Source organism: Esox lucius, chromosome 11, assembly GCF_011004845.1.
Source record: "Esox lucius isolate fEsoLuc1 chromosome 11, fEsoLuc1.pri, whole genome shotgun sequence".
NCBI classification, from domain to species: domain Eukaryota; kingdom Metazoa; phylum Chordata; class Actinopteri; order Esociformes; family Esocidae; genus Esox; species Esox lucius.
In genome coordinates, this window is record NC_047579.1 from 19,037,142 (window position 1) to 19,058,524 (window position 21,383).

At 41.7% G+C, this 21,383-nt stretch overlaps 2 protein-coding genes across 5 annotated transcripts; one reads left to right on the top strand and one right to left on the bottom strand.

The window, feature by feature from the left end:
* The first annotated feature begins 196 nt into the window (after positions 1-196).
* Positions 197-6,547, top strand: zgc:55558 (uncharacterized protein LOC393228 homolog). Of its 4 annotated transcripts, none has more exons than XM_010902185.3 (6): positions 197-494; positions 804-963; positions 1,087-1,199; positions 2,895-3,073; positions 3,619-3,778; positions 4,325-6,547. In XM_010902185.3, exons 3-6 carry the CDS (start codon positions 1,089-1,091, stop codon positions 4,436-4,438), a joined length of 564 nt encoding a protein of 187 aa, XP_010900487.1. In that variant the 5' UTR covers positions 197-494; positions 804-963; positions 1,087-1,088; the 3' UTR covers positions 4,439-6,547. The 4 variants fall into 4 exon arrangements, with proteins under 4 accessions (XP_010900487.1, XP_010900489.1, XP_034151149.1 ...); XM_010902187.3 differs by having other exon boundaries at positions 858-963; XM_010902186.3 differs by lacking the exon at positions 804-963 and having other exon boundaries at positions 217-264; positions 385-494.
* A 2,541-nt stretch (positions 6,548-9,088) lies between these two features.
* On the bottom strand, positions 9,089-18,620 carry LOC105029054 (sialoadhesin). Its single transcript, XM_010902188.4, has 8 exons — positions 18,597-18,620; positions 15,217-15,283; positions 14,465-14,809; positions 11,222-11,470; positions 10,800-11,075; positions 10,437-10,533; positions 9,420-9,546; positions 9,089-9,210 (listed from the first exon to the last, which is right to left on the bottom strand). The coding sequence occupies exons 1-8, from the start codon at positions 18,597-18,599 to the stop codon at positions 9,136-9,138; spliced, it is 1,239 nt and encodes a 412-aa protein (XP_010900490.1). The 5' UTR covers positions 18,600-18,620; the 3' UTR covers positions 9,089-9,135.
* Between the last annotated feature and the right edge of the window lie 2,763 nt (positions 18,621-21,383).

Below are 21,383 nucleotides of genomic sequence, written 5' to 3' on the forward strand. Positions count from 1 at the left end.
AGGGCGGGGCTATCGGTAGCTATTCGTGGTGATCACACGCCTAAAGAGGCTTTTAGGTGGTTTCTGATTGGTGGGAATATGATTTGTAGGCAGATGTTAACCGGAAGTAGGAAGCAAGAGTCATTGTGATTGGGTACGTCTAACGTCTGTCTACTTTACCACAATTGTGTTGGCTGGTAAATCAATACGATTGATTGCATTTTCTGAGAAGGTCCTTCCCTTTTTCAACCACAATGGAGTCCAAAGAGATTTACTCCCTTATTAGTAATTCTTACCTTTAAATTCATTTGGGTTACATTCAGCCTATATTTCTCGTTCATTGTGAGCAGGTTTTCTCAACTGGCACACTAACTGAATCTTATCAAACCCTGTCTTTTTTCATAGGTGCCTTCTTTAGTCAGGAAATTGTCTCAGGCTATGTAGCCAACTAATCTCATTTTCTCATTACAAAGCTGCATTTTGATTTTGGAACGAATAAGCATCTAACCAAAAAGGTAAGATTTTTGATATTGTGTTCTGCTCATATAATAGGCCTGTGTAATCATCGTAGAAGTGCAGCGCTGTTTTGTGCCATCTAACAAGCTAATTTGACCGCAGTCTATAGTTACGCTATGTTAGCTGGCTAACTACTTAGCTAGCTTTCATTCAATCTGGGTCAAATTTAGATCCAGATTATTTCAGAACTTGTTTTGTAATGACCGCGAATTAATATTGACAGTTAGTTGGCAATTTCAAATCCCAGTACCTTTCTCTGCTTAAAACTGAAATATGCTCTGGTGAATGTTGATAATGTTTCTCTTTAGTGAAAAAGATTCTGGGGTTTCTCTTTAATGAAAATGGTTCCCTTACAACGACAGAGAGATTATCCAGAATTTACCTAAGGAACATTTCCCCCGAACACGTGAAAACAATGTCGTTGGCCTAAAACTAAGGATAAGACACAAAATACACTTATCTTTATAGGTAACTCCTTAAAATATAGTAACTAGAATGAATCAACCAAAGTAAATAATAAACAAAGACCTAAACTTTTAAATGTTTGTGGATTCAATAAATAAAAAAACACTGAAATATTTCTCTCTCTAGGCATGACTGAGTATAAGCTTGTTGTTGTCGGAGCAGGAGGTGTGGGGAAGAGTGCGCTGACAATCCAGCTCATCCAGAATCACTTTGTGGATGAATATGACCCCACCATTGAGGTGAGTTGTTGATGTGTGTGTAAATCTTGAAATGGTCTTGTTCAACCTTAGCAACCCACTGTATGAAACATGGCTATACATACATTTAACCATGCTCCCAGTAGGCGAGGCGGTCTAAAGCTCTACATCTCACTACTGAGACATACACCTAAGTCTAGGTTTGAGCCTTGACTGTGCCATTCACAAGCGTGGAGACAAAATGGGTGACCAGAAATGTTGTATTGGTTACTCGTGTTTTCAGCTTCGGTCTTTCTATATTAAGCATGAATGTTACAGTCGGATTCCAGCTTGGCTCGAGGTAGTTTATAGGTGTCATTTTGAAATTGGCACTCGGCACAGGCCTTGTTTATTCAGTTCTGATTACAATGCGTTACGATGATGGTACCAGATGCCTATTCTTTTTATTATTTGAACTGTAGTTGCGTAGTCTCCACCAATTTTTCACAAGATCCTGTTGTCAACTGTCTAGTTCCAGGGAGCTAACGTTTCACTTGTGTAATAAGCAATGCCACTAAAATGACTCATTTTATTTTGAGCTGCACATGCACTTGGTCTAAATATGAAAATCTGTTGTCCATGCAAAATAAACTGTTTTAGTGCTCAGAGGTTTTAAGATATGAACTTCTTTCTCACAGTGCCTTAGCACACTGCAGCATTGTCATCAGATAGGCCAGTGTAGATATGAGGCTGAAAGGAAACACACACATTTCATGACAAGATAACATGACACGTTTTAGAGATCCAGGAACTATCCCTGTAAGGAATAGTCAAGTACTAAACATAATAAAATGACATTTCTAAACGGGTAAAGCCAATGTATAGGCCTCACCAAAATAAAAACAATTAGATGGAGAAAGCCCCTGAGCCTAGCTTCTCTGAAATAAGGTGTTATTGGGTGGGAAGAGGTTCCTTTTTAGTTGATACGGTGGTGCAAAACCGCGATGTTATCAAAATGTTAAAACTAGAAGATTTTGGCCTTTAAAAAAATAGCTGAACTTTACTAGCTTAACCAAAAGCAAAATGACTCCCTGTCCCAGAGGAAGGAGAGGTGGTAGACCAAAGGAGCGCACACTCCCAACCAGGCCTGACCCTGGGGACTTCAGCGGTAGAAGACATCTGTGGGAGGCCAGAAGGCTGTCCCCTGGACTTAGCCCTATGTTAAAACGGGCCAGTCGGCTGATTCTGGGAGGCACTAGCTGAAGTGGTCTTGTGAGGTAGACCGTCTTTTTAAGGATAGCCCCATTGTCTGAGACCAGCCCAGGTTGTTACACCATATTTCACCGGGACGTGCATTCTTTCTCGCCTACTGTGGGGTGGGGTGGGGGTGGGGGTGGGGGTGGGGGTGGGGTTGAACAGCCTGTGTTGTGGTACGTTATTGTTGTTCGGTTGACCTCTGACAATGGTTTGGCATTGTGGTTGCACTCCGTATTGTGTTCCATTCTGGATAGTCCGTACTGAATTAGATTAGGCTAGTATAAATCTCATCACATATTATGATATGAGCCTTTCCCCAATTGAAATGTTCATAATACATGACATTCAGCCATTCAGCCATCGTGAGACGTCCTCGCGACGAACGCCCGGCTAGGACAACCAAATGATTCCCTCCATAAGCCTTCCCTCTCTTTCTCGCTTGTGCAAAGTTGCACGATATTGGACCGGCGGCGGTCTTAACCGTTGCGGTGTTTCAACCAGGACTCGTACAGGAAGCAGGTGGTGATTGACGGGGAGACGTGTCTGCTGGACATCCTGGACACTGCCGGTCAGGAGGAGTACAGCGCCATGAGGGACCAGTACATGAGGACAGGAGAGGGCTTCCTCTGTGTCTTCGCCATCAACAACGTCAAGTCCTTCGAGGACGTCCACCTGTACAGGTAACCGGCTGTCGGTGGCGGCGACCGTTTTTAAAAAAATTTTTACCACGCCCAGAGACGGTTTTCAGGTCAGGGCGGCAGAGGCCTTGCCGGTAGAAATGTGTGTTCACTCTCTGGTGAGATTGAAGGCCTGTGTTGAAGCGTTGTCCCCCAGGTTAGTGGGCCCGGTAAGACTGGAAGCGACCCTGGGCGTGTTCTTTTACATTAGCGATCAAAAGCATTTGTCTTAATGCGACAGACGACAGACGTTAGTTCATATCACGTAATTTCACATGAAATCTATATATTTTTCTTTAATATGTAGTCTAGCGAAACAGCAACTATGTTTAATAGATATGGATAATTTAACCATCAAAAAGCGGAGGTGCAAAAAAAACTAGCGACCTGTTGAAGAAACGGCCATATGTCTGTAGTGGATTCACGGCGTGAGGTCGGTCACCTGGAGGAATGGCGCTTTGTCCCGAAACGTGGAATGAGAAGGCTTCTTTTCATTGGTGTTGGTTTGTATAACTCTCTTCCTCTTGTTTCTCTGTACTTCTCCTCAGGGAGCAGATCAACAGGGTGAAGGACAGCGACAGTGTGCCCATGGTGCTGGTGGGCAATAAGAGTGACCTGGGCACCCGGAGTGTGGAGAGCAGACAGGCCCAGGAGCTGGCCCGCGGTTACGGCGTGCCCTTCGTCGAGACATCGGCCAAAACCCGACAGGTGGGTGTTTCGCCTCTGGGGGGAGGGGGGGGGGTTTGAGGAAAGTACCATCAACTGGTACATTTTATTTTTCAGTCATTAATGAACCTTGTCATCCAGAGCGACCAAGCGGAGAATGTGTTGTGTGTCTTGCTCATGGACAGAACTACTCATTTTCCACCATGCGGGCTCTGGTTTTATTGTACAGATGCGCCAGTATTAATCAGAGCACAAATGGGAGGACTGGTTGTTCGGGTAGTTTGTCCTGTTTGAGTCTACCAATAGATGGGTTTTGTATTTGACTGTAAACTTTGAGGAAATGTTTTAGTTTTATTTCATTGTATTAGGTGGTTGTCTCATCTAGCTGCCTTAAGAAGAATACACCTAAACTTCATTTACACAGACAGCCCAATTCACTCTCCACTAATTAGTATCCGCTCTGAAAATGGCAATTTGTGAAAACCATATTGAGAGTGTGTGTAACCCAGGCGTGGTGAATCTTTATGAAAACCTCTGCCGAATGGCTACAATGTCAATTGAAACCCTTTCTTTCTTCCTGTTTTTTAGGGAGTGGAGGAGGCATTCTACTCTTTAGTCAGGGAAATCAGGAGGTATAAGGAAACCAACCGCAGCAGCAAGAAGAGCAAGAAAAACACGCCGAGGCGTTGCGCCATACTATAGCACCACACACACACGCACATATCCCAGTAACCCACTCATGCACTTCCTTTATGACACCGGAGACGTCACATTTCATAGTGACAGTGGAGTCAGAATAATGACTCAGGTTTCACTTCCTGTCATTGGTGTCGTCACCTTAGTAATGGAGGCATCACTTCCTGTTGCTTGGCATTGGCTGCATCTGTTAGTGTTGTGACATTGGTTGATCCACGTTGTGTTCTGACAAGTGTAACAAGAAACTAGAAGTTATAGCGTTTTAAAGTGGTATTGTAAAAAGTGGGTTTAAAGAGAGTAGGATACTCTTTGGGATGTATAGGTTGGTTTAATAACGAGCAGTCATGTACTGACCCTTGTCGTGAATGATACTTGGAGAGAATTCTGTCATTAATTAATGGCCCAGATTGTGTAGGTACATATTTCCTATTACTTCCCCCAAATGGAAAAAGGTATTTTAGTGTTGCTAAACTACATTTTGCATTGAAGAAGTCACTATAGGTTACTAATGCAATCCAAGGTCATTTTCTCTTCGATATTTGTACACAGATGTGGCTTTCTGTCTTCTAACACCCCTGCATTGTTGTGAGAGTGAAGGTTTTTCAGTTGTCATTGGACACCAAATCACTCGGTCTCCTCGATTTAATCACCGTGAGTCGAAGGCTCCCTTTTGTCATTTACTGTTGCCACATATAATCGGATGTTTTCAGAATTGGGGAAAATGTGGTTTGGGTTCTTTTATCTCCCTCCTGATTTAAGTTACAGGTCAGGTTCCTACCAGTCCCATTTATACTATAAACTTGTGTACATGCTAAAGTCTATGTAAATTCTTATTGCCAAGACTCATATTGCCATTTTAATGAGCATTATGTTTTATTATTTAGATACAGATTCTGGTTAGCATAAACTTGAGAGTGCATGGTCAAAGTCCTTACACTAAGTGATATGCCAGTTTAATGGTTAAGAACTAGTGCGGAAAGAACCCCCAGTACCAAATCAACCGTTGCAAATGAGTTATTTGTAATTGGGTGAGAATCAATCTTCAAAGCTAAAGCCAGCACTGTTTTTTTTCCCCCCAACATGTTGAGGGTAGCAAATAGATCATGTCAGAGATGGGAAATGGGATTTTACTATCATGTACAGTGTTCAATACAAAACATGTCTTTGCTCGGAAACTACAGAGGCCATTCATGTTTATTTACTGTTTAACGGATGCCCAGCTTCATACATACGCATATAATATTAAAATAATCACTCAGTGTGTCAAGCAGTTTAATGAGTTTGTATGGCCCAATGGAATGTTACACAGAATTCAAAGCTACAGTTTCCATTGTAGGACCATGGGGTCCCTAGACTACATCATTAGAATGTGTTGTCCCACTAGCTAGTTAAAGCACTAGCTTTTAACTGTTGAGTTAAAAGGGAATTGGGAGACACCTGCCATTTACATTCTGAAAAGGTGTCAGACCCAGACATGTTTTTTTTGGTTAAAATTATGCAAAATGGGTCATTTGACACATCCCAAATAACAAATGTATTATATGACCTGTGGGCTAAGAAGTGAACCTACCATGTCCCTGGTCTTGCCAAGATGCTCTAAATAAACCTCATGGATGAATTGATTGATTCAGTGGTTACTAAAAGTAACTCGTAGGTGTTTCTTGTAGTTTTAGATTGTCCAGGCCAGTGCAGCAGAACCAATGCTCTCAGTGTTACTCAACTCCAGGGCCATTACTTCATGGATTTTGTCTGTACGATAGGACGAAATCCATTCGCGTGAATAAACGGGATTGTTGTGTTCAGTAGTCATTCTATTTCTATGCATTTAACCACATCCGTACGTGCTGTTGCACTTGTTTGTCTCAGCCCAGCATTAAGACGTTTGATGAAACCGCTCAAGAGCTTGTTGAGCGTTAAAGCAGGCGTGCTAGTGCTGGGTGAGCGTAAACCGCTGCGCAACCGTAGGAAGGCCCATGACCGGAGTTGAGCAGCACTGCTGGAATACATTGCACTTTTAGAGACCAGACCGCATACAGTGTACTGTACAAACCACTCCCTCACACCCCTGGTCTTGTCACTTGAAGATTGTTTCATGAATAAAGTGGTTTTTGGCTACTCTTGCTTGTGTGTCTGATCTTTGGGGTGGACAAAGTAACCGAAACACCCTAACCTTATATTCATATCAAAGACCTAATAAGGTCGTTCAGAAAAGCTCCTATCCTTCTTGGAATGCTGTCGTACAAGTCCTTAAAGAAAATAAATCCTTCTGTTCTGAGGGATGGAGGAGGAAACCTACTTCATAGTCAGTGACCTGGACATTCCTATACATTTTTAATGATGTTTAGGTCTGGTGACTGGGAAAGATATGGAAGGCCATTGATGTCTTTGAGGTGTTCAAAAAACCGCTCTAGCATTGGTTTAGCAGAGTGAATGGGGGCATTATCATCTTATAATATTGGGTCATCCTGGAATATTGGTCATCCTGAGGGAACAGCGTTTGCATCATAGGGGAACCTAGTCCTGTAAAATGGCCTCATGTTCCTTGGTTGTTAGCCGACCATGCAGAGCAGACTCTGACTCTCCACAAGGAGTGGTGTTAGACAGATTCACCGAGGGCCTGATGTAATTTGTCCATGTTTGGCGTATGCAGTTATGATTTTTGAGACAGTTAATCTTGGCACATTGAATAATGTTGCAGTTTTTGTGACAGATGCACCTGCAGTTCAGGCATTGACTGTTTGTCCCCCTTGGAAATACACTGCTCAAAAAAATTAAGGGAACACCTAAATCGCACATTGAGTCTTGATTAACACAATATGTTAAATCAAAATCTTTACTGTATATTGTGTGATGTGTTGAGAACAAAATGAGAACAAAAATTACCAGCCGATTGAGGACTAGATTCAAACTCACACCGAAAATCTAAGTAAACTGTTGAAATCACAGGCTGTTCCAACTTGTGTGAATTTTATCACGGCACCTCATATTGTGACCCAGTCGTGTGTATGGCCCTCACGTGCCTGTATGCACTCCCCAAAACATCTGGCCATACTCCTGATGAGACGGTGGATGGTGTCCTGGGGGGGATCTCCTCCCAGACCTGGATCAGGGCATCAATGAATTCCTGGACAGTCTGAGGCACTACTTGGAGGCGTAACATGTGCCGATACATAACGTCCCAAAGGTTCTTAATTGGATTCAGGTCTGGGGAACATGAGGGCCAGTCAATGGCATAAACAGGGTTGGGTAGGTTACTTTTTAAATGTAATCGTTTACAGTTACCAGTTACCTGCCCGCTTTTGTAATCAGTAATGTAACTTTTTGATTACGCATACTCATTAATGTAATCTGATTACTTTCATATTAAGATGCATTAGAAGACAAATAGGAATAGCCTATAACCAGCTGAACACATTTTGCAGGATCAATCAATGTTAGCATTTACATAGCTGGCCAAAAGCTGAATTAGCATTTTACCTTATGGGTTTTGTACAGTGCCTTTGGACCATTGCTTTCTACTTTAATATGATTGGGCTACATCTCTAAATTTCACACTAAAGGACTGTTAGATATTCAGGTCCACATCTCCATATCTTTACCATTGCAATACTCACCTTGGACATTCACTGTGGAAGAGGATGGTAGGACTTTGAGCGCACTCATATTTTCCCTCACTCTACCATCTGAATGTCTCAACAGAAATCGAGACTCATCAGACCAGGCACCATTCTTCCAGTGTTCAACTGTCCAATTTTGGTGAGCTCGTGCAAATTTTAGCCTCTTTTTCCTATTTGTAGTGGAAATGAGTGGTACCCGGTGGGGTCTTCTGCTGTTGTAGCCCATCCGCCTCAAGGTTGTGCGTGTTGTGGCTTCACAAATGCTTTGCTGCATACCTCGGTTGTAGCGTGTGGTTATTTCAGTCAAAGTTGCTCTTCTATCAGCTTGAATCAGTCGGCCCATTCTCCTCTGACCTCTAGCATCAACAAGGCATTTTCGCCCACAGGACTGCCGCATACTGGATGTTTTTCCCTTTTCACACCATTCTTTGTAAACCCTAGAAATGGTTGTGCGTGAAAATCCCCGTAACTGAGCAGATTGTGAAATACTGAAGTATTATAGTGCGGTAGTCACTTTAATTTACTTACCTTGTTGAGATACTGCGTTGGTAAGGATTTATGATTTACTGGGTTCAATATACTTCCCTTAAAATTGTCAGTCTGTTGTTGGGTGTGTTATTTGGAGTAGATATCGCAGTTCTAAATCAACAATTAGGCAGGTGAAGCTCAGCAGTCTCCTCATCGAATCTAGAATTAAAGTCAACCCTCATTTTCCTATTTGATATTTAGCACCAGTCTTCATGTGACAGGTGCAGGTAAGGGTTACACATTGATTATGCAAATATAGGCTGCCATCAGTCAGGTTGTGGCCCAGAGGTTAATTGACAGCATGCCAGGTCGGATTACAGAGGTCTTAAAAAAGAAGGGTCAACACTGCAAATATTGACTCTTTGCATAAACTTAATGTAATAGTCAATGAAAACCTTTGACACTTATGAAATGCTTGTAATTATTCTTCAGTATACCATAGTAACATCTGACAAACATATCAAAAGACACTGAAGCAGCCGACTTTGTGAAAATGTATATTTGTATCATTCTCAAAACTGTACATATATGAAAAAAGATTTCAGCATGAAGATGGTCTCATTTCCCGGGGCTTATGGTCCCACGGTATGGTCCGGTTATCATGTGACGCTGCGGCATGGGTTTGTTTTTTCCCTTTAAAAAGAATATGTTTAAAAATGAACACTTTCAAACGGGTAGGTGTTCTAACCCTATATTAGCAGAAGTCGCATTAATGGAGAAAAAACAAAATGTCACATAAAAACGAGGTGAACAGGTACGCTCTCCAGGGCAAAGGACACACTGGGATGCAGTTCAGTCAGAAAGAATCCTAAGTCAAAGCAGTTATCATGGGAGAGACTTACAGCCAGTGTGTCATATTCGGGACTCATGTTGCTTCTGTCTAGAGTTGCGTAGGTGTCATCAGGAGACCCCACGCGTGGTGGTTTGCCGCAAGAAAACACATCTGCATCTCCCGAGACCCTTGTGTTTCTGCTGGAGAGAATCAGAATCACTTCATTCGCTTCATACTCTTGCAAATAAAGTCCAAGAGGTACGGAAAAGTACAAGAGATTAAAAATGAGGGGAAGTGTTGCTACACTTTATGTTGAAAATACTTTTTGGTTTCCACATATTATCATTGACATGTCCAAATTGCAGAATGATTTTGTCTTGCTTTAACTAATTTAGAATGGAAATATAAATGGTTGGATAATACTATTCACACCAAGACTTAATATATGGTTGTACGTTGTTTCATTTTAGTAATTGAGATGACGTTTTTATTCAGAGCGATTTACAGTACATTTACCATGGCCATTTCTGAGCGCTTTTTGATGTGTGTTTGGGGTCACTGTCCTGCAGTAAGACCAACCTTTGACTGAACCCAGTGTCTAGACACTACACTGTAAATCCTAATGTACTTCTTACTCAAATGTTTCTGTTACACTCAAGTGTAACTCAGAGAAATGTTTCTAATGACTTGTTTATGTTAGACTGACTTTTACAAGTTTAAAAACAAAAAGTTCCCAGCATGCTCTGCTTCAGTTTGATCATTTGAAAAAAATAAATAATAATAATTTAAGTTCATCATGACTTTTTGGCCACTGGTCTAGGATTTTAGTCTGACACCACAATGTATTTGAGGACATCTGAAATGAATAGCCCATGAGCTAGTAAGACTACAAAATAAGGAGTTATGAGTAAGTATTCAGTTAAATATTTTATAACTTTTGTCAAGGAATTGAAATTATAGCAAGTGTTCAATAACCATGTCTCTGTCATTAACAAATAGGGTCAGGGTGGTAACTAAAGAAAAAAAGGGAAACACACAGCCCTATTTCTGTCCATTTGCGTGAAATGTTAATGTTATATTGACTCACCTTTTATTTACAGTATAGTAGATAATGACTGGAAGAGTTCCAACAGCCAGCAAAGCCACTACAACCACAACAGGAGCCCAGGGAAACCCTGATTTTCCTGGGGAAAGGAATACTGTATTAAGGGACGACATTTCCTTTTGTTTCATTAACGTACAAAACAACTAAGTCATTTTAAACACCTATACAGACGTTTAAAGTCCTTAGTGCTTGCTGGGACTAGCAATCACCCCTGTCATTTCTAACACACAGACACATTATTTTCCGTCGTTATTAGTCAAACATTGGTATTTTAGACCGGCCCACTGGGCAAAATCACCCCTTCAGATATGGTCTGTTTGTGCCCGAATAAAATGGTCTTGTTACCTGCTAGACGGAGATGCACAGGTGCAGAGTCACATGGTTGGTATTTATTCTCCAACTTGCAGAAGTACTGCCCACTGTCCTCAGAGGTGATACTGAGGATGATGTACCTCTGCCCTGATCCTATTTCTGAGAATGCTGTCTGGCTGTCGTTCTTCTTGTACCAGGTGTATTTGTCCACTGGTGGGTTGGTATCACTGTAACAGGTCAGAGTCACTGAAACTCCCTCAGCAATTTCACTAGAAGGACTGACCGACACCGAGGTGCTATTAGGGCCACCTGGAGAAAAGACGCCAAAGATGAGTTCATGTGAGCTCTAGATTCTGACCCACTGCTCATGTTCACTTGACACTGGACTGTTTATGTTATTAGACCATGCTAACTGGCAGGCTTGAAGTCCATACATTTCTAAGCAGTCTACTTACATTCCACTTGAAGGTTCACCGGCGGACCGGCTGAGTCCTGGATACCACGGACAGCACACGAGTAGTTGCCCGAATCCTCCATTCCCACAGGGTCTAGTTCAAGGTAGCTGTTGGTTTTTATGTCATTCAAGGGTTTTGTGTCCTTGTACCATATGTAGGTAGGGCTGTTACTCAAGATGCACAAGCCGCAGTGCAGGACCGCCCACTGGCCGTTGACAACACGCTCAGGGTTCAAATCAACATGAAGTCCTGCATCCAGTTAATCAAAAGTTAACCATGTGGATTTTGATCAGATATGGTTGAAGGGACAGAATTAATACTACAGATGAGTCCTTACCTTAAACAGGGACTCCTTTCTAATAATTTCATCAAATACAAAAGATAAAAAACAATATTGATAACATTTGATAAAATAGGCTTTGGGTATTGGGTTATAAACTGAATACATAATTGATGTAGTAGTTATTACCTATGAAAAGGCCACTGCATTAGACAGAGACATTCATGACACGTCCAAAAAAAAAACTGCCTTCCTAACAGGATTCCATCTGGGTAAAATTTGCAGAGGTACAATGTACACTGTTTGCCCTCTTCTTTCCCTGTGCTAAACCTGTGTGACCAGTGATCAATGACCTACCCAACAGTGCCCTCTAGGGTACAAACAAGGTCAGTTATCCCCAGACAGATGACATTGGCACAACAGATACATTCTCTTTAGATAGACATACACGCAACAGATAAATGACAAATAAAGAAGCCAGCATGTTTTGCCATAAATGTATACACAATACCCAATAATGACAATAATGACTCACAGTTCACAATGCATATCAGAGCAAAAACCAATCCATGTCTGAAGTACTCTCAGTAGGATAGTATTGTGTCAAGACAGATCTGGGAAGGTTTTAAAATATGTTAAAATGTAAGTTTCCAAGATCCCAGTGGGCTCCATTATTGTGGGAAAGGAGGACGTTTTGGACTACCAATACTCTTCCTATAGCTGGATGTCCTGCCAAAAAAGTATCCAGACAAGAAAGGCCTTGGTTAGGCAGGTGACCAAGTGCCCAGTAGCCACTCTTACAGAGCTTCAAAGTTATTTTGCAGAGGCAATGAGAACCTGGCAGAAGGACAACCATCTCTGCAGCACTCCATCAATGTAGCTTTAATGGTAGAGTACAGAATATACTTTAGACACTCCTGAGAAGACTATGACATGCTGCCTGAAGAACTCAGAGCATATGAAAAATTATTTTCTGATCTAACTATTTGGCTTGAAGGCCTAGCACTACATATGCCCAAAACATAGAAACTCTCATCACCTGTCTAATACCATCCTGTCCCTTTAAATGAGTTGATTTCATCACATCATTACACAGAGTCCTTAACAGTCTAGAGCGTGACGAGGCAAAGCAAGCAATAATGGACCACTAACCCGGCCAAACCCGGACAGTGCCAACCGCATCAATAATGGACCACTAACCCGGCCAAACCCAGACAGTGCCAACCACATCAATAATGGACCACTAACCCGGCCAAACCCGGACAGTGCCAACCGCATCAATAATGGACCACTAACCCGGCCAAACCTGGACAGTGTCAACCGCATCAATAATGGACCACTAACCCGGCCAAACCCGGACAGTGCCAATCGCATCAATAAGGATCACTAACCCGGCCAAACCCGGACAGTGCCAACCGCATCAATAAGGATCACTAACCCGGCCAAACCTGGACAGTGCCAACCGCATCAATAAGGATCACTAACCCGGCCAAACCCGGACAGTGCCAACCGCGTCACATGCAGGACCCCTGAACAATCCAAATGCCAGGATTCCTACCCAGGTACTGCAACGACGTAGCTAACTGCAAGAATGCATTTGAGAATGTTAAACCAAACTAGACCAGATACATTTCAGAACATGTGGAAAGCGATAAATGTTTTCCGGATATAGGGACTCGCTTTCCACCGAAGCCTGTTGAGGTAAATGAAGTATAAATAATGCTGATTTAATAACCATGTATTTCTATGTTTTTGTTTTATTAAATTGTATGCTGCAGCCAGGTTAGGGAAATATGATTGAATTCAATAACCATCAAAGTTTAAAACTCCATACATTTTGTTGTAATTCTCACACCTTATCTCTGGGAAGAATAGGTCAAGTCCGCCTTTTGTTTTACACTCAGACTATTACCCTGAAACTTGGAGGGAGACAGGATTAAACCCCAACCATTAACATACAAATGAAACCGCCTCTTATACAGCAGGAAGATACCTTCTGTCTCCCACACCCTGATGTTCTAGTCTAGGTTAGGACAATAGAATGTAAATTACTGTAACTTTGTAAAGATTTCACATCTGTATGCAAGAACCTGTTGATCTGTGACCATATAAAATGTATTATTCATTTTTTTTGTGTGTGTGTTTTCTGATTCATGGTTTAGTCTATGATTAAGGAAGGATGAATGGGTACATTGGCCATACTGAAATCAATCCCATTAACAGTTATGGGTCGTATTTAGGAACATAGTTAATTCACTCAGTAATTATATCTAATTTCATGAAGTTAATATTTACCGAACATTGCTGCAAATATAGTAGTTGCTGTAAATGTATTCTACGTTATGGGAGTCAATTTCCTTCCAAAATTAAACACAAAAACGTATTAATGCTGTTTCCGTCACTCACCCCCCCAAAAAAGTATATTGTATGCATTTAATGTTAGCGTAAACATAATAATCAATGTACATTATGCGTCAATATTTACCTATAATTGCTGCAAATATAGCTGCTGCTGTCTGTCCCGTTTAAACTCATTCAAACTGGTTGACAGCGCAGCTCTGTTTGGAACTATTGAGAGCTACATAAACCACGTGACGGCGAGATCATAGTGTGTCGCAACTCTCTTTTTCAACGGCTCTGGTCCGTAAATGTTTGTGTTAAATTTTCATTCGGACCGAAGCCTCGTCCTTCTTCAGAGATTCTGATGCACACTAATTCTTAACAAGCCCCAATGGAAATCACGGGTGGGTATAAAAGTGTGTCGGCAGCAGTTTGTTGATCGTTAGAGGGTGATTAGAAAAGAACAGCAAGTATGAGGTCTACCGACAAGTCGATCATTTGGTTTGCATCAGGTGAATTGACAAAGCTCAGTTGAGTTTAACATTTGACAAAAGTAGACAGTTACGAGTGGATAATAAAACTGTAAGGGTATTCAAGTAATAGAATTCATAACATGGCCATACCTGTAACGTTTAATATGACACCTGAATCCTCCATCAACATCTGAGGAGTGACATCAGTTCTCAAGTGGAAGCTGTAGATGCCTGAATCGCTCTCTCTCAAGTCTGTGATTCTCAACGTGCAGAGATGGTAACTGTCCCCAACATACTCCACACGGCCTTTATACTCAGGGTCCAAACTTAGATCAAGAGGAGGCCCAACAACAGGCAATTTGTACCAGGAGGAATTGATGAGTTTGTGGTCCTTGGGAATTGTGTAAGAGCAGCGCATGGTTACAGAAGATCCCAATAAGGAGCAGAACTTTCTTGGGATGTAAGTCACATTCCCCTTGTCCTGGGACAGACATTCTGAAACATATGTCACACATCAGGATGTACATCATTTGATTAATGTATTTTTACATTTTCAATAGGGTCCCGTGTAACTTAATTGGCAGAACTTGGTGCTAACAGGGCTAGGGTTGTTTGTTTAACTAAATTAAATGTAAATGTTCAGCATCTGCTAAAGCCTACATCAGCATTTGCTGGCTTTACTGCGGTTGACAAACTAAAAGAGAAGTGTAAAACTGACTGAAGATCTTAGTTTTTCAGCAGCACTGGGGGGAAACCACAGATGAAGAAGTACTGGTTTAGTTGTCCCTGGCCTCAGTCCCAAGTGGACAATATTTTGGGGACTTGGGGAAGTTCACCTTGTTAATTTCAGGTTGAAAACAAAGAAATAAAACACAAATCATATTTAATCTTAGCTACTTTACCTGTGATCATGAGCAGGATGATTCCCAAAGGAAGACCGGCACGTTTTTCATGAATAGATCCACCACCCTGCAGAGACAGAAGGAAGTCAGAGAGATGAGGAGAAAACATGACACAACAACACTGTGATGGCTGAACTTCCTGTACGCTGCATGATAAATGTAAATACCACTTTGACAGGAAGGTGTGAGAAGACTACACTAAGGGCTCGATAGGGTTGATGTCAACAGCATTTCAATTCTCGCTCTTCAATGGCTGTGCCAAGTTGCTCGATATTGGAGTGAACGGGAACACAATGTCATGCGTCGATCCAGAGCATCCTTAACATACTGGTGAGTATGCAGGCCGAGGGAGACAAGTTCAGCAGTATTTATGCCTCAATTATAAGCCCACCGCCAAAACATGGGGCAATGCTCACATTATTGACATCTTACTTGGCCACTCGATGCCATGCAGAGTCGGCCATCTGACCGGGACATATACAACTGGGACTTTTCAGTGAAGGGCACACTTCTCCAGCTTCTCAGTGGCCATCAAAGGGGAACATTTGCCCACTGAAGTCAGTTAAAAAGGGTTCAGATCAAGTCCCTTGTTGAGGATGACGACCACACAGATACATTTCTCTGTTTCAGAATTTTTTTGCCGAAACCCCCAGTTTCATCAGCTGTCCAGGTGGCTGGTAATAGATGATCCCACAGGTGAAGTAGCTAGATGTGGAGGTCCTGGCCTGGCGTGGTTACACCTGGTCTTCGTTTGTGAGGACGGTTGGACTTAGGCAAATTATGATAGAGAAACACAAATTTGCTGGCAACAGCTCTGATGGAAATTCCTGCAGACAAAGCATCAACTGCACTCCCTTAAACTTGAGAAACCTGTGCTATTGGTTTGTGTAGGAAAACTTCACATTGAACTGTAGACTGGCCTTTTATTTTCCCTAGCACAAAGTGCAAATGTCCAATGATCATGCTGTTTAATCAGATTCAAGTGTATGGATTGGCAAAGGAAACATACTCATCCACAGGGATGTAAACAAATTGGTGCACAAGATTAATAATCAAAATAAATAATCTGCGTGTATGGAAGTTTTCAGGGATCTTATACACTACTTAAAAAAATTAAGGGAACCCTTAAATCACACATCAGGTCCCTATGAAGGAAATATATTAAAGATCAAAATCCTTACTGTACATTGTATAATTCATTGAGAACAAATTGACGTAACAACAGTCCATGGAAGTAAAAATCATCAATCGATTGAGGGCTGGATTCAAACACACCAAAAATCAAAGTATACCATTGAAATCACAGGCTGTTCAAACTTCCATCAATTTCATCATGGCAACTCAATGTGATTCAGTGTGTATTGCCCCCCACATGCCTGTATGCACTCCTGACAATGTCTGGGCATGCTCCTGGTGAGATGGCGGATGGTATCCTGGGGGATCTCCTCCTAGACCTGGATCAGGGCATCAGTGAGCTCCTGGACAGTCTGCGGCGCTAATTGGCAGTGTCAGATGCACTGAAACATTACATCCCAGAGGTTCTGAATTGGATTCAGGTCTGGGGAACATGAGGGCCAATGTCTATGTCTTCGTCATCCAGGAACTGCCTGCAACAGGAGGAACCCATTACCCACTTCACCAGCGTAAGGTCTGACGATGGGTCTGAGGATTTCATCCCAGTACCTAAAAGCAGTCAGGGTACCGTTGGCTAGCAAGTGGAGGTCTGTGCGACCCACCAAGGATATGCCTCCCCAGACCATCACTGACCCACTGCCAAACTGGTCATGCTGGATGATGTTGAAGGCAGCATAACGTTCACCTCAGTGTCTCCAGACTCTTTCACGTCTGTCATGTGCTCAGAGTGAACCTGCTCTCATCTGTGAAAAGAAAGGGGCGCCAATGGGGAACCTGCCAGTTCTCTGACGATTGCCAATTGGGCCGCATGGTGCTGGGCTGTGAGCACAGGTCCCACTAGAGGATGTTGATCCCTCATGCCACCCTCACGGAGTCTGTTTCTGACAGTTTGGTCAGAAATAGTAGCCCGCTGGAGTTCATTTTGTAGGGCTCTGGCAGTGCTCCTCATTGGACAAAGGAGATAGAGGTCCTGCAACTGGGTTGATGCCCTTCTACAGCCCTGTCCAGCTCTCCTTGTGTGGCGGCCTGTTTCCTGGTATCTCTTCCATGCTCATCAGACTGTACTGGGAAACAAAGCAAACCTTCTTGTGACGGCACGTATGGATGTGCCATCCTGGAGGAGCTGGACCACATGTGAAACCTGAATGGGCTACCGGGACCGCCTCAAGTTACCAGTAGTGACAAGGACTCTAAAGAAAGATCAGTCAGAAAGGATAAGGAGATAGCAGTTGTCTGTGGCCATCTCCTGTAAAGCCATTCCCTTTTCATGGGTTATCTTGCTGTTGCATCTCCAGTGCACCTGTTGTCAACTTCATTTGCACCATAACAAGTGACATTGATTCACAATCACTTTTGCTTCCTGTAGGAGCCAAATTGAGCTTTGGAATAATTTCATGTTTCTTTCTTGTGAATAATAGTGTATGCGTGTGTGTTCTGGATGAATGTGTGAGTGCTTATATATATATATGTCAACAGGTCTGTCTAGTGCCACCTAAAGGACGGTTGGGAGGCTGAATGTGGAGCCCAAGGGGAATGGCCTTAAAGACAGGAAGCCCAGCATCGGGGTGTGGCTGAGAGGGCAGACAGTCTTTTGACCGTATGGTGGTGTGCGCAATGGGGCCATGACGTGACAAGCCGTTTGCTACCATATGAACTTTAATTTAATTGTTTATTTTATTTACTTCAAGACTATTTAACATTCTTCATCGTTAACAATAAATGGTCAGCCAACCGACTGAATCAACTGCTTTCTACTCATCTTTACAACCAACTGCATGCGTCAAGCTATATCCAGCTCAAACAACATTAGTAGCAATTGGGAATAAAGGTCTGATTGAAAAAGGCTACTGCACTTCCTAGCTGGACAGATTGATATCCCGGAAGTTTAAATGAAGTTCACAAAAATGTATGATATCCTTGAAGTTTACAACAATTTATGATTTTACCTCTACATTTTTTTTCTCATGAGGCATTTGTTAGTTATGTTCTCTAAGAATAAATATGTAAATAGAATTAAGTTGTAAGCCCAGAAATCTATTAGATTTGGGTTTAATTCAATAGAAATTCAGGAAGTACCTAATTTCAACAGCTTCTCAATAAATACTAGTTATTTTTTTTTATTAAACTGTAACTTAGACAAACCTGTATCAAATATATACTATATGACCACTACCACTGAAGAAATTGTACTTTCTGTACCAGCGAAAGGCAATGACTACATGAACAAAAAGTGAAGGCACACTTACCATGTTGAAACAGTCACAGCTTTCTCAGTCACTCAATCACTGATGGGACTTCTCTTTTTTTCATACAGAGTCTGATTGCATTTCTGACAAGGCATGCAATGTAATCCTATGACTGCAGTATACAGAACTACTTGTCTTTTGCTGTCATCTTGCCCCTGGTTGTGAATCAGGGTACTATGTGAGTGTCCAGTGTGTACATTTAAGAAACACAAAAACAATTAACTTTAATGTTTGTTGACAACCAACACATCAGTTTCAAAAAAGAATAACTCAATTTAAAAGCTCATCCTTATTCTCTTTTGCACAATCAATTAATATAAAAATCTACATTTTGAGATACTAAGGAAAGGTACAATAAAAATAAATTATTCCTTCATTTAAATCAACAAATTCAAATCTAACTGTCATGGCCAAAAATATGGTCAACCTTCCACTTTTTCAAACAATTAAATGTTTTCAAGAAAACTGTTGAAAATCCCCCCAAAAAAATTTGGAATAATTTAATAAATCTTAACCGCCTTTTTATAACTTGATTTTAAGCACGTGATTCTCCATACATGACAATCCTTTTAGGACACATGAAACCAAATAATAGCTTTATAAGGTGCACCATCTCTGTATGCAAACTCCCTTTAACAAATACATTGTAATTATATTTTGCATGTAAGATTTACAATTAGAAGCAGATTTGGAAATCAACAAGGGTTCTTACCTTGACCTAAGTCAGAACATTATTTTCTCAACCTTCAAGATGATATGACAATAAGAAAAAGGCACTATTCTGTTTAAGACCATGTTTTTATTTTGTCCTATGGATCTCTATCACTTGTATCCTATGATCACAGATAAACTCATTTCCAAAAGTATCTAGTGGGGAGAACAAGTATTTTATCCACTACCGATTTTCCCACTTACAAAGCATGTAGAAGTCTGTAATTTTTATCATAGGTACTCTTCAACTGTGAGTGACGGAATCTAAAACAAAAATCCAGAAAATCACATTGTATGATTTTTAAGTAACTCATTTGCATTTTATTGCATGACAAGTATTTGATACATCAGAAAAGGAGTACATAATATTTGGTACAGAAACCTTTGTTTGCAATTACAGAGATCATACGTTTCCTGTAGTTCTTGACCAGGTTTGCACACACTGCAGCAGGGATTTTGGACCACTCCTCAATAGACCTTCTCCAGATGCTTCAGGTTTCTGGGCTGTCGCTGGGAATTACAGATTTTCAGCTCCATCCAAAGATTTTCTATTGGGTTCAGGTCTGGAGACTGGCTAGGCCACTCCAGGACCTTGAGATGCTTCTTACGGAGCCATTCCTTAGTTGCCCTGGCTGTGTGTTTCGGGTCATTGTCATGCTGGAAGACCCAGCCACGACCCATCTTCAATGCTCTTACTGAGGGAAGGAGGTTGTTGGCCAAGATCTCGTGATACATGGCCCCATCCATCCTCCCCTCAATACGGTGCAGTCGTCCTGTCCCCTTTGCAGAAAAGCATCCCCAAAGAATGTTTCCATCCCCATGCTTCACGGTTGGGATGGTGTTCTTGGGGTTGTACTCATCCTTCTTCCTCCAAACACGGCGAGTGGAGTTTAGACCAAAAACCTCTATTTTTGTCTCATCAGACCACATGCCCTTCTCCCATTCCTCCTCTGGATCATCCAGATAGTCATTGGCAAACTTCAGACGGGCCTGCACATGGGCTGGCTTGAGCAGGGGGACCTTGCTTGTGCTGCAGGATTTTAATCCATGACAGCATAATGTGTTACTAATGGTTTTCTTTGAGACTGTGGTCCCAGCTCTCTTCAGGTCATTGACCAGGTCCGGCCGTGTAGTTCTGGGCTGATCCCTCACCTTCCTCATGATCATTGATGCCCCACGAGGTGAGATCTTGCATGGAGCCCCAGACCGAGGGAGACTGACGTCATCTTGAACTTCTTCCATTTCTAATAATTGCACCAATTGTTGTTGCCTTCTCACCAAGCTGCTTGCCTATTGTCCTGTAGCCCATCCTAGCCTTGTGCAGGTCTACAATTTTATCTCTGATGTCCTTACACAGCTCTCTGGTCTTGGCCATTGTGGAGAGGCTGGAGTCTGTTTGATTGAGTGTGTGGACAGGTGTCTTTTATACAGGTAACGAGTTCAAACAGGTGCAGTTAATACAGGTAATAAGTGGAGAACAGGAGGGCTTCTTAAAGAAAAACTAACAGGTTTGTGAGAGCCAGAATTCTTACTGGTTGGTAGGTGATCAAATACTTATATCATTCAATAAAATGCAAATTAATTATAAAAAAATCACAATGTGATTTTCTGGATCTTTGTTTTAGATTCCATCTCTCACAGTTGAAGTGTACCTTTGATAAAAATGACAGATTTTTACAGACCTCTACATGCTTTGTAAGTAGGAAAACCTGCAAAATCGTATCAAATACTTGTTCTCCCCACTGTAAATAGTACACCATTTAATCTAGAAAATGGTTGAAATTAAAGATATTTTGAATAACCCTAAACTTCTTGATTTTTCCACAAAGAAATTATGAACTTGCCCGAACAATAATTTTAGCATGACTCGCAATGTGGATCTCATAACTAAAGTGAGACTGCCCAGTAAGTAAATAAACAACTACCCTAACAACATAAATGGAATTACAATACATTTTAACAGTTCAATCGGACCGTGTAAGTATTCTGAATTTTGTTGTTTGACAGTTTAGGTACAGAGACCTCAGATTGTTTGTCTGTGTGCTCTGCTTTGCCACAGACAAAAACCAACACATC